The sequence below is a fragment of the Etheostoma spectabile genome, chromosome 9 (genome assembly GCF_008692095.1).
Source record: "Etheostoma spectabile isolate EspeVRDwgs_2016 chromosome 9, UIUC_Espe_1.0, whole genome shotgun sequence".
NCBI classification, from domain to species: Eukaryota; Metazoa; Chordata; class Actinopteri; order Perciformes; family Percidae; genus Etheostoma; species Etheostoma spectabile.
Window position 1 is genome coordinate 24,612,622 of NC_045741.1, and position 16,187 is coordinate 24,628,808.

The 16,187-nt window shown below is 41.7% G+C and overlaps 1 protein-coding gene across 1 annotated transcript; it reads left to right on the plus strand.

Annotated features, from left to right (window-relative positions):
• The first annotated feature begins 2,350 nt into the window (after window positions 1-2,350).
• On the plus strand, window positions 2,351-7,870 carry dpt (dermatopontin). Its single transcript, XM_032526810.1, has 4 exons — window positions 2,351-2,910; window positions 5,311-5,436; window positions 6,266-6,373; window positions 6,592-7,870. The coding sequence occupies exons 1-4, from the start codon at window positions 2,639-2,641 to the stop codon at window positions 6,656-6,658; spliced, it is 573 nt and encodes a 190-aa protein (XP_032382701.1). The 5' UTR covers window positions 2,351-2,638; the 3' UTR covers window positions 6,659-7,870.
• The last annotated feature ends 8,317 nt before the right edge of the window (window positions 7,871-16,187 follow it).

The following is a 16,187-nucleotide window of genomic DNA, read 5'->3' on the forward strand; positions in this document are numbered from 1 at the left end:
TTGCTGAACGGGGGTTAGGGTTAGGGTTAGCCTGGCCAACATTGAAATGGTGACAGTGAGATATCGTTTTCATATGAAGGCTACTGAATACTGCCGCATGAGCTGTTTGATGTTGTGCATCAAAATAGCTCAATGTTCCTGTGTTCTTGCGTGACGAGTAATGATGCATTTGGTGCGTTTGGGTTTCTCCAGGTGTGCAACGAAACCGAACCAAGGGGAAAATCGCTCCAACAGCAGACAAACTACAGGTGTGAAAGGCCCTTACAAATAAATAAAGAAAAAAGTGACTTTGTCAGAACACTGCTAAAAAGTAAACTTCTCACGACCATCATGACATGGGCCGGGTCAACGGCTACCGTCAGAGCTTCAACTTCCAGTGTCCCCACGGAGAGCTTTCCAGGTCAAGGTTCACCAGAATATAAAGAAAGGGTACGCAGTATCTGCATCTATAGACTTCTTGCTGCGCACGCACCACCGTATTTTAAAGAAAATCAAACTGCCATTGGTCACGCATACTGGACCTAAAGTCATGGTGAACGATTAATTACATCATTGCAAACCTATGAACTGTTGCTTTACAACCAAAAGCAACAGTCACAAGAAGCATATAGCGCGGCCTTTAAGAAAACCTAATAGTTATCTAAACGTTTGATTAGTGAGGACAGAAATCCATTTCATCACGGTGTGCCTGAGAATATGATCCCATGTCATAGATCACACTCAAAGCATCTAAAATTAAACAACAGCACATCTCCAGGAATAGTGTGCGAGTCACTGCATGAGGAGGAGATCCACAAAAGTCAAAATGAAGCAGGACTGGGAGGTATTTATAGAAACTGTTGTCTATTTAAAATGCTTTATTTAGAGCAGTGCTGTGGGCACCTGGAGAATGTAGGGCTCCATTCATACTTTAATCTGACTGGGACATACAGACTGCACTGTGCCACACATCCCACAGTGGAGGCAGCCAGGCCTCTGACTAATGGCCGGTCAACCATCAATCAGGAATTCAGATGCTACGGACTTTTCAAAAAACAAAAACTCCTTTGAATCACTGACAACCAATAAAAATGTTAGTAATTATTTGGGAATTAATATAATGAACCAGTATGAATGCAAGTCCCATGTAAATGGAAAAGTTCCAATTGTTTGATTGCACTCCAGTGATAAGTTTTTTTTTTTTTTAAATAACATAGTAACAACATCTTTGAGTCAGAAGTGCACTAATGATAAAGATAAACATTTGGCAGCTGCAGTGCACATCTGCTTTTCATTTCCAGCTTTCTTACAGTCCTGGCTCCATGGCAACACTTGCAAGACACCACTCAGTCCTTTTTTATGAACATAATCAAGGTGCACAGTGTATAGGTGACTTATTGTAAATATTCAACAGTATATTTATCATGTCTGTCTTGTTTAAGTTGAGGGGGGCTCTCTCTAAGCTCCGTACGTCACTGCCATTGTCGTACAAAACGCTATTGAGGGGGAATCTTTGGGTCTCTGTAAATTATAGAGTGTGGTCTAGACCTTCTTCATCTGTAAAGTGATAACAGCTGTTAAAATTTGACACTAGAAACATAATTGAATTAAAATTTATTGCAGTACAGGTATAAATGCCAGAACTGTGTTTTGTCCAACCTTTAAAATCACATGTCTGATTTAATTAGCATGGAAGATCAGAGATACTTGCTAGCGTGATTTAGCACATGTTCTGTGTTTACTTGAATGTGAATGTTGTAACCCTAACCCCTAACCCCTAACCCTAACCCCTAACCCCTAACCCCTGACCCCTAACCCTAACCCCTAACCCCTAACCCCTAACCCTAACCCCTAACCCTAACCCCTAACCCTAACCCCTAACCCTAGCCACAGGACAGTCACTTTTTGTCAACTAAACTGAACCGTGACCCTCACAGGGCCTTTTAACTGGCTGACAGTGACCTTATCTCTGCTAAATTGAACTTTAAAGACTGCTAAACGTAACTGTCATGTGACCGGTTCTCACATGACCAACCGGCTATCACCGTAATTTCGTAGGATATCAAACGAATTGGTGTGCATACGTTTTGGCCTTTTTGTTCTTGGCCATAGCTTATCCACATTACTTATGACTTATGTTTATTAATTAATTGGTTAATAGGATAACCAAATATGTCCCCACCACATATCACATTATTCAATTTTGTCAAAATTGTTTAGCATTTCAATAAATTATTCATATTTTTGTGTGTTTTTATAATGTCTGTTTGGTAAAAAAAATGATGTGATGCTCATGATAAAATATAGTAGTTTTATTGTCCAAAAATACCATTTACATTGAAAAAGCCTTGAAAAAACCCTGATCACATTCCAAAGTAAACAGCTGGAGTAATTAGATGGTAAACACATGTTAACAATATCTGAATTGCATGTCATCTGAAAGGGCTGTCTTTTAAGGTTAACCCGTGTCTACGGTGAGACTATGTGAATGCTCTCTCTCAGAGTCTACCTTAAAATGTCAAGTGAGGTCCACTTTTGGATTTGTCCCATGAGCACCACATTACACATGGTTACAAAACATCTGGATAACTAAAGACCTGGAGGAGTTTAAAGTGAGGCAGCTGCGAGGAAGCACAGCAGACGGACCGATTTCTTCAACATGAATCCTGCTCTGGTGTTGGCGTTGTCTTTGCTGACCACAGTGGCAGCTCAGTCTCACGACCACCATGACATGGGCTGGGTCAACGGCTACCGTCAGAGCTTCAACTTCCAGTGTCCCCACGGAGAGGTCCTCGTGGCCGTCAGGAGCTACTTCAGCGAGACAGATGGCTCGGACCGCCTGTGGACGTTTGAGTGCCAGCCCACGCCTGAGGGGCTGGGGGAGCCCAGTGACTGCTGGTGGGACGACATCAGCCGTGCTGGGATGGAGTGGTAGGTCCTCTGTCAGTGATTGATTGACTGTATTGAAAGTTTAAATACCATGTTAGCTGGACTGATTTTATTTTTGTTGGATTTCAGCAGTTTTCTTGATAGGATGATTGTTAACCTGTAGCACAGAGATGTACAAAATTCACCCAGATGAACTGTATGTGAATGAGCAGAGGAGAGAGCCAGAGAGAAGTTGGAGCAGCCCAGTATACCGAGAGACAGTCAGGAGCCACTTGTCATATGTTATAATATACAGCACCGTACAAATGTCAACCCAAAACCTCAAGAGCTCAGAGCAGGGCCTAAAAAGATGCCTGTGGATTCGGTCAGCTGATTTATATTTATCACAGTTGGCAGAAACAGAAGGACTTATTTAAACTGAAGAAGTGGAAGTCTAGCATCAATAACGCATACTTTATCCTGTTCAGCCCTTTCTCCCATAGCTGCAAACAACATTACACTCATGTTTAGTTAACAGGGACTTAACCAGCAGTGGTATAAATAAATGCTGCAGAATAATATGCAACTACATTAATAATACAAAATGCACTGTGAGGAGATCGACGTCTGAGTCAGATTAGACGTGTACAGCAGGTTTTGTGCTACACTCTGAGCAGTTCTCTACAGCTTCTTTTTCACTCTGCACAACAGCTGTGGACATTTGTTCATCTTGGCCCAGATAAACATTTTAGAAGAATATTTATCACAGACACGTGAAAGCCACGTCACAGGCACATCTTTGGCCCATTTGTCTGTCATTGTTCCAATCAACAGGACGGAGCCTACAGATCAAACCCGTTATGTGCCTCTACTGTACATGTCTGGGCATACTTTGACTAACAACACAGGTTGGTAAAGGTCACTGTTAGCAGACAACAAATATGAGGTCTGTGTGGAGTTTGATGCTGAAACTGTTGTATGAACAAAACCACCTGTGTTGTTGCTATGGAAGATCTCATCTAGAGAAGTGATCCTCAACCTGGGTCCGGACCCCAAGGGGGTCGCAAGATCATTTTTGGGGGTTCCCAGATGGTTGTGGAGAAAAAAATCAAATAATATGACGACTAGACTGAGGAATATATTTTACATTACTGTGTGAGTGCGGTACATTTGCCGTGTTATGTTCAGAGTCTGAAGGCAGGTCAGAGAGAGAGAAAAGTCACAAATGCATCAATAATCCATAGAGCCTGGAGCACAATGGACAAGGCTAGGTGCTAGCGGCTAAAACTAACCATTAAAGCGTCACTAAAGCAAAGCATTATTTGTTTACATTTAGCAGAGCATTCACAAAAATGACTCGAAATCAGCAGGTGTAGGTGTGTAAAAACAGCTGTTTACACCGGTTTGCAATATTTTGCCAGCAATAAGTGTCTTCCACTGACAGCTCCTGGGATCATGACTTCCTGCTGTGAATCTTAACATGGTTCCTCCAACAGGCCAATGTCCAAAGGCGCTTCAGAGACATCTCATTGTATTTTATGGACCACACGTTACAGCATTTTCCTGGGTTTTGGAATTATCTCATGCTCTTCTTTTATGTGCATTAGATTATGTGGTAGGTAGTAAACAATAATCCCTCTTAAAAGTAAACTATCCTCGCGGTGGAAAAACTCTCATGTTGTCATAAAGGCACCAGTTCTTTGCAACACGTTATTCACAAAAACTAGATAGTAAAAGTGGACTATTCAACAATTCTGCCAGAATCTTACATCAACATGTTCCACAAACTTTAAACTAACTGCAAAGAAAGGTTGATCTAATCAAAGGACTTGGATCAAACTTTAATAAGCCAGTTTGGAGGGATAGTTGCATCCTGGCAGTACCATGTAAACAGCAGCTTGGATCGCACAAGTACATAAATCGCTGATTGTATCTGCTTCAGGTCACGTGTTCTGGGCTGAAGAGCATTTTTTGGTGTTCTTCAGATTGATTTCAAGTTAAGCTCGACTGCACCCAGCCCCTTGTTTTAAAGACACGTGACTGTGAACTCTATCACGCCTCCTGCCTCTCTTTAACATAGCTGTCTGTTTGAATTACACCAGTTAGGACATTACCCTGCAGGAAAACCACCCCCACTGGCTCAATGGCTGCTGGCTTGCCCATGTTACCATGACAAATATTTTTTTTTAATTCTTGGATGTGTTGTGGTGACAGCAAAGTGTATGGGCCAGAAAAAATGCAATGTCAACAAACCAGTATTTACACTTCATAACAATATAGAAGGATTTTTTCTTTTTCTGACATGATTTTCAGGTTTTACTGCTCAATGAATCCAATTCCCTTTGTTTAAAAGCAGGGGAAAGAATGACTTGGGGATAACAGGAGGGGACGGGGTGTTCTTTTAGATCTTTTAACTGTTTTGTTTTTTATATATAACTGAATGATTGTCATTTGTCTTTGCAGGACTTCAACATGCACCCGCAACGGCCTGGTAGCAGGCGTACAAAGCAAGTACTTTGAATCTGTTCTTGACCGGGAATGGCAGTTCTACTGCTGCTATTACAAACGCCGCTGTCCCTACTCCTGCATGTACGTTCTCAGAGGGCTAGGATAAAATTATAGATCGCCATTTTGGGAAATATGCTTATTCCTTTTTTTCTCAAAGAGTTACAGTAGATAGGAAGATTGATCCCACTCTCATACTGTATCTGTCTGGTAAACATGAAGCAGAAGCCAGCGGATGTTTAGCTTTAATGTTGCCAACTTGGCAACTTTCTCGTTAAATTTAGACGTTAAAAACTTTCACAAGCAACACGATTTTTGCAAATGATACATGATGATGTCATCAATATGCAAATTAGCCTATGACATCATATGGCGACTTTTAGCAATTTTTGGAGCTCGTGCTAGCTACTTTCATTGGAAAAGAGTTGGCAACACGGGTTAGCTTAGCTTGTAAAAAGACTCAAAGGGGGGTTAGCAGCTGCCCTGGTTCTGTCCAAAGGTTTTTAAATCTGCAGCTCACTAATTAACACACACAACTAAAGAGATACACGTTTAGCTCTTACACAAACATAAGTTTAAATTGAGTTAAATTAACTTTCTGGTTTGACAGAGGTTATGTGCCAGACTATTTCTCAGCCTTGAGTTTGCCAGTGGGGACCCCATGTTGATAAGTGAGTTTATTGTTCCCCCTTTGGACCAAGCCAGGCTAGCTGTTGCCCATGCAAATGTGTGCTAAGCTAACTGTCTCCTGGCTGTAGCTTACTGGACAGACTTGACAGTGAAATCGATCTTCTCATCTAAATCTCAGCAAGAAAGCAAATAATCTATTTTCCCAAAATGTCAAATTATCCTTTTAAAGGTTTATTCATTTGAACTTAACTGGCCAAAAAACAAACGTTTGTTGCCTTCACAGGAAGACCAATGACAGTCCTGAACAGTTCAGAGAAGAGGCGGAAATGGTGGTCCCGTCTTATGGCTACTTCATCCGTGGTGCCCAGACCACCTTTAGTGGAGTGCTAAGGTTTGCTCACAACATCTGTTTCCTAATAACTTTTGCTCCCATGAAGCAAGGATCTAGAATCTGCAAATACACAAAGTTGTTTTAATCCTCTCCTGGCTGAGTTGTAGGAAAGGATCTCTGTAGTCCAACTTCTGGGACCAGTATTTATTGGCAGACCAAACATTTCTGTGTGATCGTTTGTGATCCTTGAACTGATTTTGTCTTGTACTCTGTTTCAGAGATCGGCAGTGGAAGTACATCCTGTGCAGAATGACAGACTTTGACTGTGAATTTGAAAATTTATAGACTTGTAATCAGCATTTTGATGTTGTGTTTTTTTAACAAAGCATACATATTTACTCTTACATTTAAACAAAAACATAGTACTGACATTATACATAACTGATATGATTCATGTTTTCATTCATGTATTTACTTTTGTTGAATGAATGAACTACAGCCATGTGATGTCTGCCTGTATAATCACTGTTTTTTAGTTTAGCATGCAAAAATGACTGCTCATATGAAGATGAATGTCATAATAAACATAAACCCAAAGGGTCTAAAGAGGATTTGGGCTCGAGTAGATACTTTAGAAAACTTTGGAAAGGGTTTTAATTCAGAGACCGGAGGAACTGGAAGTCATTTGGCAGCATGTAAAGTGTTTTTCCACCAACAAAGTCAATAATCTGATGCTGTGGTTGTGGTGGGAGAAAACACAGGCTCTGCTCCAAGATCTTTTAGATGAGGTCACCACGGCGATGGCAAACCAAAGTGGTTTATTTGAACCATTTTCACGGTTATAAAAGCATTCCGTGAGCTACAGGGCGTGAACGATTAGGATATTGTCTTGGCGGTAACACTTAATAATTGTGTATGTGTTGCAAGTAATGAGACGCTTCTTCCAGAATCACTGGCAACAGGAGCTTTGCATGCAATGAAGAGTGTCCCACTTGCTTTCAATAATTAAGATGTCTTGTTCAGTTTGGCAATTACAGCCATGCAGTATATTGTCCTGAACTCATGTTATGCTGTTTGGAAATGGTCTTAAAATCATCTCTTTCTTTTGTTTATTACTTTGTAAAGTCATTTATTTGGTGTGTATCTGGTTTGTTCATCAATTCGACATGATGGAAAATATATCAGATAGCAGAGTGTATGATGTTTGAAAGGAAATTCAAGAATATGAATTTAAATCTTATGAGGATTGACATAACTGAAAAACAATAGGCTAAACTTGTGGAGGGAAAAGGTTGTGGGAGAAAGGATAATTTAGCTGGTAATCCCTAATGCCACACCCTTCCAGCAGCATGTGATGGCAACATGAAGCCGTGCTGAGTTGGCCTTCAGCCAAGTTATGCCCAAATGAGCTGCTGATATCATAGTAGTTATGACTGACTACATCGTCTGTGTCCTCTGGGCTCACTCCCTCACATGTCAACAGCAAATCAGTTTTTTATTCACTTGATAGTTTGTGGAATGGTGGGTGGAGTGGAGGAAAAATGATAAAAAATGTATTGAAGATTTTCAAAGGAATAGTTTGACATTTTGGGAAAGCTGAAGTTCTGCCGTGGAGATTTAGGAGAGACGATCGATACGACTCTGAGATCTGTCTGTTGTAAAACTACAGCCAGCAGCCGCTTCGTTCATCTTAGAATGAAGACTCAAGGTAACACTATGAAAGCACTTCTAAAGTTCCTAAGGAACAGCTTGTATCTGTTATGGAAACATTTTTATTACAAAAAAGATACAAACAACCCAAACAAACAACGCAAGAATATAAGGATATGAATACATATAGGCCTACAGGAAATCATTACATCACCAAACATTCAGCTTCAAAAGTCAAAACACACTCTTACACCACATGTCCCTTATTTGGGCCTATTATGAGTGTCCCTAGTCCATCTAAGCCATTATCTCTGCAAAACCCCCGTACAGCTGAGGCTGCACGTTCCATCATTACCAGTTCTATAAAGTCCTTTAGCCAGTGATGCAAACAAAAACAATTTGATTTCCTTTTCTTTCCAATTCACTTGAATAAACCTTTTCACAGACAGGAATGCCATTGTTGTTGTTGTATCATGCGTTGTGTTGCCGCGGATTTCAGTCCGTCCACTTTGTCTCCTAACAGACACACACTTCTGGGATATTAAACGTTACACATTTTGGACTTCTTTCCATATTTCTCTTATTTCTGGGCAGTGTCATAACACAGGTGTTAAAGTTCCTCTCTCTCTCTCTGACATATTAGGATTCATTTTGTTCAGCTTCTGTGGAGTGATATATGTTCGGTAGGAAGCCAGTAGCTGGACCTTGAGTTGGGATTGTACAGTTATGAAGATACAGTACATATTCTCCAAGTTTCCGACTTCATCAAACAGCTTGAGGGCCGAATGCTGTTCCTGTGAACTCGCCAAGTATGAAATGGGTTTTTTCCCCAGGACGTCCCAAAATAAAGGTAATAGAGCAAATATGGAAATCAAGTGCCTAGCAGGCAGTTTATCCTCTTCTCACTGCCCTTGTTTGGTACTGGACAAGCAGCGTTTCAGCTGAAGTCTTCAAAGTGCTGTTCAAATCTATTCCACCGTACTGGAGTGAGCTGGGCGAAGGTCAGTCGGCTCGCTGCGCCGTCTTGAAAAGAGCTGGGGACCGGGCCAGTAGCTTTCAGCACTGTTTGTTTATGGCAACTGCTGTCCTGGGGCACAGGGCCAGACAGCGCAGCGAGACACAGCTGTCCCCTGAGCCAGGGGAGGATGGCGGGCCACACGCCTGTGGAGGCCTCCTGCCCTCAGAGACCCATTGTCCCTGTAGTGGAAAACACAGGGGGATATATTGTCCCGCCCTATCCTCTTCTTCTATTACAGCTGGATGAAAAATAATTCTTTCAAAACAATATTCACACTGGCTGTAACCAGAGTTCACAGGAGGAGTCACAAACCTCACTGAAATCCCTTTTGGAATCTGTGGTTATCCGCCATATAATTAAGAGCTAAGTATACATTTATTGCAACAAAGCCCTAGAAAAAAAGGGATTTGACTTGAAAACCTGCTAGCTACTGTTTTGAACATGAGTAGGTGGAGCCACGGGAAGGACTTGGGACCCCTGGCTCAGCGTTGCTGGAACCTTGATGTCCACGCTGTAGCCGTCTCACTTCTGTCTGTGTGTGTGTGTGTGTGTGTTTGGTCCCTCTCGTCTTGTGCCGGTGTCATAGTTGTGTATGCACTGTTTTCTGTTCTATTTTGAAGTCTCTGTTTTTCTCCCTAGTTATGTCTTGTTTTACTTCCTGTCTTGTGTTTTCCCGCCTTCTGTGACCGTCTGCCTCCCTCTGATTGGTTTCACCTGTCCCCCAGCCCGAGTTTCACCTGTCTCTCTCTCTCGTTACCTCTTGTATTTAGTCTCTGTGTTTTTCCTTGTCTAGTGTCAGGTCATTATTTGTGTGTTGGATTTTGTGCGTTTAGTCTACCCGGCTTGCCTCTGTGTTCCTGTTTTAACTTCTTCTACCTTTTGGATTTATCTGCCTGCGTTATTCTGGACACATTTTTTTAATATGTATTTTGTTCATTAAATCTTTGAGCTCTATTCTGCCTGCTGACTCTGCACTTGGGTCTCCCTGTGAGTACCTCTGTCTGTGTGTGTGTCTGTGTGTGTGTGTGTGTGTGTGTCTGGTCTGTGAGCTGCAGACATTGTTCTTGCTGTTGTGTTCTTGTCGTGTCTCCCTCCTTCCCGTATTTCCTCTCTTTGTTTAAGAGTGACACATTTGATCGCAGGGAGGGATTGTAGATTAGTGCACTGTGCCTTCTTTGGTGTGTGAAGTGTTGTCATCTGGACCTCTTTAAGTAATAAAAAAATGATCACAAAAAAACATTGCACTGGTGAAATGCATACAAATGGAAATAATGGCAAACAGTCTGACTAGACTTTTCACACTAGAAAATGGTTGTAATTAATAACAATGATTAAAGCTTGCATAACTTTTTGATATTAATAAACATTTACATTCAAGCATTGCCAAATGAGTTGCTAAAGCTAACGAGAAGATGCTTTTCCAGCAGAAAATGTGTGTTAATGCTGAATCGCTAAATTGCTATTAATCATGTTTAAAGGTGCACTATGAGTTTCTACATGGTCCCTTCTGTTCCAAGTAGATTCAAAACATAACTGAGCAAGCCCCCCCCCCCCCCCCCCCCCCCCCCCCCCATTGTTTCCATAACTGTCATTTGAGACAAAAAATGAAATCACGCTGAAACCATGCAGGAACTCATAGTGCACCTTTAAATCAGTAGAATAGTTGGAAATTGTTTTAATTGGTACAAATTTCAAGTTGAATAACTACTGGAAAAAAACCCTTTGTCCTCAGCAATCCCACCTATCAGTCCCAAAAGGTCCCAGTTAGAGAGGAAATGCCATTGTAGTTTTTGTATGCTCATCAAGTAATCCTTATTTAAATTTGTTAAAATCATAAAGATTTTGGCAATTTTTCATTGATATGTAAAGGCTTCATTATTCAGAAAGACAGATGAAATAAGAAGGAATGAGAGAATGTGCTGAGAAGCTAGTTTAGCCTCGGTGTGACGCCACAACTTTGTCTCTCTATACTTTGATGTATGACTAAATGTAAAATACAGAACTAATGACCTTCCCATCAGCCCCCACTCTTCCTTTGGTTTTCTGCTAATTTGCTAATTTTAGTATGCAAACATGCTAAACTAAGATGGTGAACATAGTTAACGTAATATCTGCTAAAGATGTTAGCAGTGGTATTGTAAGCAGGCTGATGTGAGTATTTAGCTCAAAATATTGTTATTTTAAAATATATTTATAGTGACGAACTGCAACATTTATAAGGGACACCTTTAGTTGGGAGGGTATGCAATCATCTCGCAGTCAATAAAATGAGACTGGAGGAAATCTTACTTCATCTCCAGCACACTGACTCTTCCAAAGACAAAAACAGGCACATTTTTCAAACTAAGCCACTGTTTATTTGACTGAAATACAGTTTTAATTCAACTCAAATGTTCTGTTTGGAGCCAGTGAAGAAGTGAGGCCCTGTGGACCATGGGTCCCACCATGGAGTGAGACCCTGACCCGGCCCTGGGGCTGCACAGATAGCCTGTTTATTTTAGGGAGCCTCCGGGCGCTCTCCCTGTTCTCCCTGTTCTCCCTGTTCTCCCTGTTCTCACTGTTCTCACTTCTCAGAGGACAAAAGCAGCTGCATCTTTTCCTGTCAGACAGCAGGGGTGTAGAGCCGGGCAGAGCCACCAGAGCTCACGTTGACAAAGTCTTTGCTACAGATCTGCATAGCTTTTCTAAGAAGATATCAATGTATGTAATATATACTGTACATGTACATAACATAGAATATTGAACCTGGGGAAGCAATTTATACAAAAACTAGGAAAACTTTATTGTCAGATGGGACATTTTTTTTCTTCAGTTTCACCAAGACGACAAGAATACAAGAGAGACAGGACATTACAAGACGGACAAAACAGACAACACATCTCATAGAAAGTGACTGTACAAAAGATACATTTACAAAAGTAAACAAATAGACAAATATAACCAACTAAAAATGCTCGCTGTGCATAAAACCGACTTGGAAGTCTTCCTCGCCCTACGTTCCATTCTTAAGTTCCCAGCGTCATTCAGCACCTTCACAGCATTGGGGACGAAGGATTTCTGAAAGATGTTTCTATCTGCTGTTGGTACTCTAAAACGCCTCCCTGAGGGTAGGAGTTCAAATTGGCTGTGTAATGGATGGGAGGGGTCACTAATCATTTTCTCAGCTTTGTTTATAATGCTTTCCTCAGAAATACTGCTTAAGTGCTTTTGTGGCTATGTTAACTGTTCTCCACCGTACCACATTATCATATTAAGAGATAGGAAACTTTCCACTAAGCTTTAATATACAGTTCCCAGGGAATTTTGGTTCTGTAGCAGGTTGAGAACATCTGTTCAAGATGAAATCTGTGTTTTCCTTAAAAGTTAGTTTTCCATTAATATGTGCCAATGTATTTAAAATCATTAACCAAAGGGTTTATTCAATCCAAATATCTTTTGAGGTCAATGGCAATTTGGTGAATGGTGCTTATAGACAGTTGAAAAATTCAACATCTGTTTTCACAAACAATGTCTTCATTACTCAGGATAACGCACAGACCCTTGTCAGGAACTTTGACGGAGTAGAAAGCAATTCAAGTAAAACAAATACCACATCTGCATGACTAGATACCACCATGGGTAAACAAGAACATGGGTTTTCTGGGACTGTTTTGGTTAACCAACCCCCTGGGGCAGGGAATTTTGCTTTTCTGACGATTTAATTGGTTTCGTTCACACAAGACTATGGCTGTTTTTGCTGAACAACAGCACGATAATGGGACAGTGAATATCCGTTCATTTCCAGCATGGTCTCACAGAATTCCGGGAAATTATCCCAAACCGTTCCCAGCACATTACGCGGTGGTGGCACGGAATGTGTGAAAAGCCTGTGTGGCCACCACGGAAACAACGCCGATGGAAAGTCAATGGGAAGATGACGTAGCCTCAAGAGCAACGATGGTAGCGAGTAGAATGAAAGCCCAAAGGTCCGCATAGGGAGGTTGGTTGGGGGGGTCAAACAACACAGGACTCTCACCCAGGACACCGGAGCTCATGTCCTGCGTGTCCCCTTCCTCTTTTCCTAAACCCAACCTGTTGTTGTCCCGCCCCCCCCACAACCTTTTCCATAACTTAAGGGGCCGTGTTAATTTCACGGAATTCGGTGAGCTCAGGTGTATTATTTCTCTTGAGTCAGTTAGTTTAAAGTCATCCTAAGGGGGGCTGACTGAGAGTGGGATGGGACAACAATGTCTCCCCGAGAGGTACAGTGTGTTTCCTTCATGTTTTACTCTTGTGATAAACATATTTCAATGTTCATCTGCAGCATCACAAATGTAGAGTCAAACAGTCAGCAAACTGTCACGGTAGTGTCGGTTATACACTCCGCTAACATTCACAGTTCTATGCTACTTGTCATACAGTACCTAGTCTGGATCAACAGAAGTTTATTGTAGCTGGCTGGTTCATTTATTTTATTTATTTATTATTCATTCACTAGCAAGCTACACGCTGAAAATGGCCAGTTTTTAGGTAGATTTGGATGGTGCAACAAGGCAGGCCTGCCGGGTTCTTTCAGGGAATGATTGCTAAGATTGACAACATTGGTGGGATTGCTGTGATGAAGTCCACACAGAGATCCACTGGTAAGAGATAATGAGGTTTAATCATGTATCAGCCCATTTAAATAGCTCATGTTACTGTATTGTGTGAACAGTTCACTTCATTTAATATTTTATGTGGCCTTTTCCTTTGTAAATGTTCCTTCCTGAGACTATTTAGCAGAGCCCCTGTCGCTGTGTCCGGTGCTTAGCTCCGCCCAAGGCGATTGTGATTGGTTTAAAGAGATGCCAACAACCCAGAGTGTTTTTTCCTCCTATCCTAGAATGTATGCGTGGTGTAGCCAGACCTTCCTCTGCAGCACTGTGGAGCTGGGTCTGGCAATGCAAGACTAGGTCACACCAGACCAAGTCAGGCTGTAGAAGCAAAACCCCTGAGTGTATGGAATTGAGAAGTGTGTGTTTTATTGCTGATGAATGAAACCTTTAATTTGTAAGAGGACCATTGTGCTATTTCTTCCTTCAAAAGTTACACAGTCTCACTTTCTTGGCTGCTTTAGAAATCCACCAACATGGGTTTTCATCAGGAGAGCTGACAGCTTGACAGCCTACCTCAGTCTACCTGGAAAACATGTGCAGTACACTTTGTACAGAAGCTATAGATCTGTATTTGCTGGTGTGAGATTAGCAAATACAGGTTGTTGTCCATCAGAGGGTTCAAGACAAAAAGAAACATGGGTCAAAGCGTGGCTCGTGGGACACAGCATAGATTAATTAGCTGGGGTGAGGCCTCTGCCATAATTGTGCTCTACACTCACAAATGAGAAATTAAATGATGAGTCACACATGATTTTAAATGTTCATCTGAGATCGTCGCTCTCAAGAGTCTCAGGAAGCACTCAGGAAGTCCAATCACAGCACTCAGACACACTAGAACATGTTCAGATGATGAGCTGTGAATATTGCTGTGCAATGATTATTCCCCATTGATAAATCTATAAACAATATTTTTGTGGGTATAAACATGAACAATAAGCTGATGGGAATCTTCTCAGTCCCAGGCTCTTGGGAAAGATTCTTTGCATTGAGGACTCAGGAGGAAGCTCTGCACTTTTGTTTATACAGACAACTCGTGCTCCCCCTGTGATCACGAAACGCCGGTGTCAGATTATAGACGCTGGTTGAGATTTAAGGTGAAGAACAACAGCTTACTCGCTTTTTCCCCTCTGGGTATGTGGAGCAAAAAGTTTGGCATCGTAGGAACAATAAGTGTAAGGTGAGCTGGGTGACCTACTGGTTCCCAGCCTTCCCTTTGGCTTTCTCACTTTCCCTCCAGACAAAAGCATCATTATTGCTCTTGCATTCTTCACTGGTGAATTCTTGGTAGTGAAACAGCATAGAATAAATTAGATGGTTTATGGCCTGTGATGGAGAGATTTGAATGGATAGCCAGCATTGGGCGTTTCCAGTCATTCAGACTCTTAACAGGAAATGTTACACCACAGTATTTCCAACGACGGTTTTGTTTCTCTCATTAGCTGTGATGAGCTTGTGGCTGCGTTTCCTGGAATCCTAGCAATGAAACAAGTGGTGGCACAGAGAAAGGCCTTGTTTTTAGAAGGTGTCAGACCTTTTTCTGTGATTTCACTGAATTTGAATGCAGGTGAAAGGTCAGGGCTGTGAGTGTGAAAGATGTACAGAGGCTTGTCAGCATGTTAATCTGTCTGTTGGCCTGAGGCCCAGGAAGAGAAGAGTAGGACTATCACAGTATTGGGTGACACAGAACAGGCTCTTCTCACACCACTGAGCACGTGCGCCTTTCTTAGTTGTGTGAAAACCAATCGTGATGCAGAGTTTAGATACACTCCTGGACTTTCTCAGGATATAGAAAGGTGTAAAACAGTGCTCACAGGACACAAGTTGACTTGACATGACGAATGTTTTCCCAAACTGTATACACAGATAATAGAGTAAAATCTGTAAATCAAAATGAGAAGCTCTTTTGAATGGCTCAATGTCTGATGTACATTCCCCTCAGAACTCCCACGGTGCGGTTTGACCAAAAACTAACTACTATTCCCTCATCTCAACAGGGACGGAGCCAGACGTTGTAAACATTTGGCGATCAGCCCAAATCTAGGGGGGGGGGGGGTCCGGGTGCATGCTCCATTTATGGCCGCTATCTGCACATTTGAAAATAAAATGTCTAAAACCTTTACATCGTTTTGGAAAAAACATAGTTAGATATAGATAGCTGCCAAGGAAAGAAATCCTCCTGTACCTACATCCTTGGTTCCATCCAACTGTCTTCATCATTCTGAAGCCAGAGCACAGCAAATGTGGAGGTTGACAAAAAAGACAAAGATTTATTATTTTGATAAATATTACTATTTAATAATGTAGCCTATAGTAGGTAGGTCAGGAGTTTGGAGTGGTGTAAACAGCATCAGAGTGATTGAGGGGGAAGTCATTTTAAAACCCTCATGAGAAAACATTTGGGGCTCCACCCCTGCATCTCAACAATTTCTCGTTCCCCCAGCCACCAAAGAGCACAGGACACAAGGCCCCATGGCATGAAAATGTCCCTTTATGAGGTTTTTTAACATTAATACAAGTTCCCCCAGCCTGCCTATGGCCCCCCCAGTGGCTAGAAATGGTGATAGATGTAAAC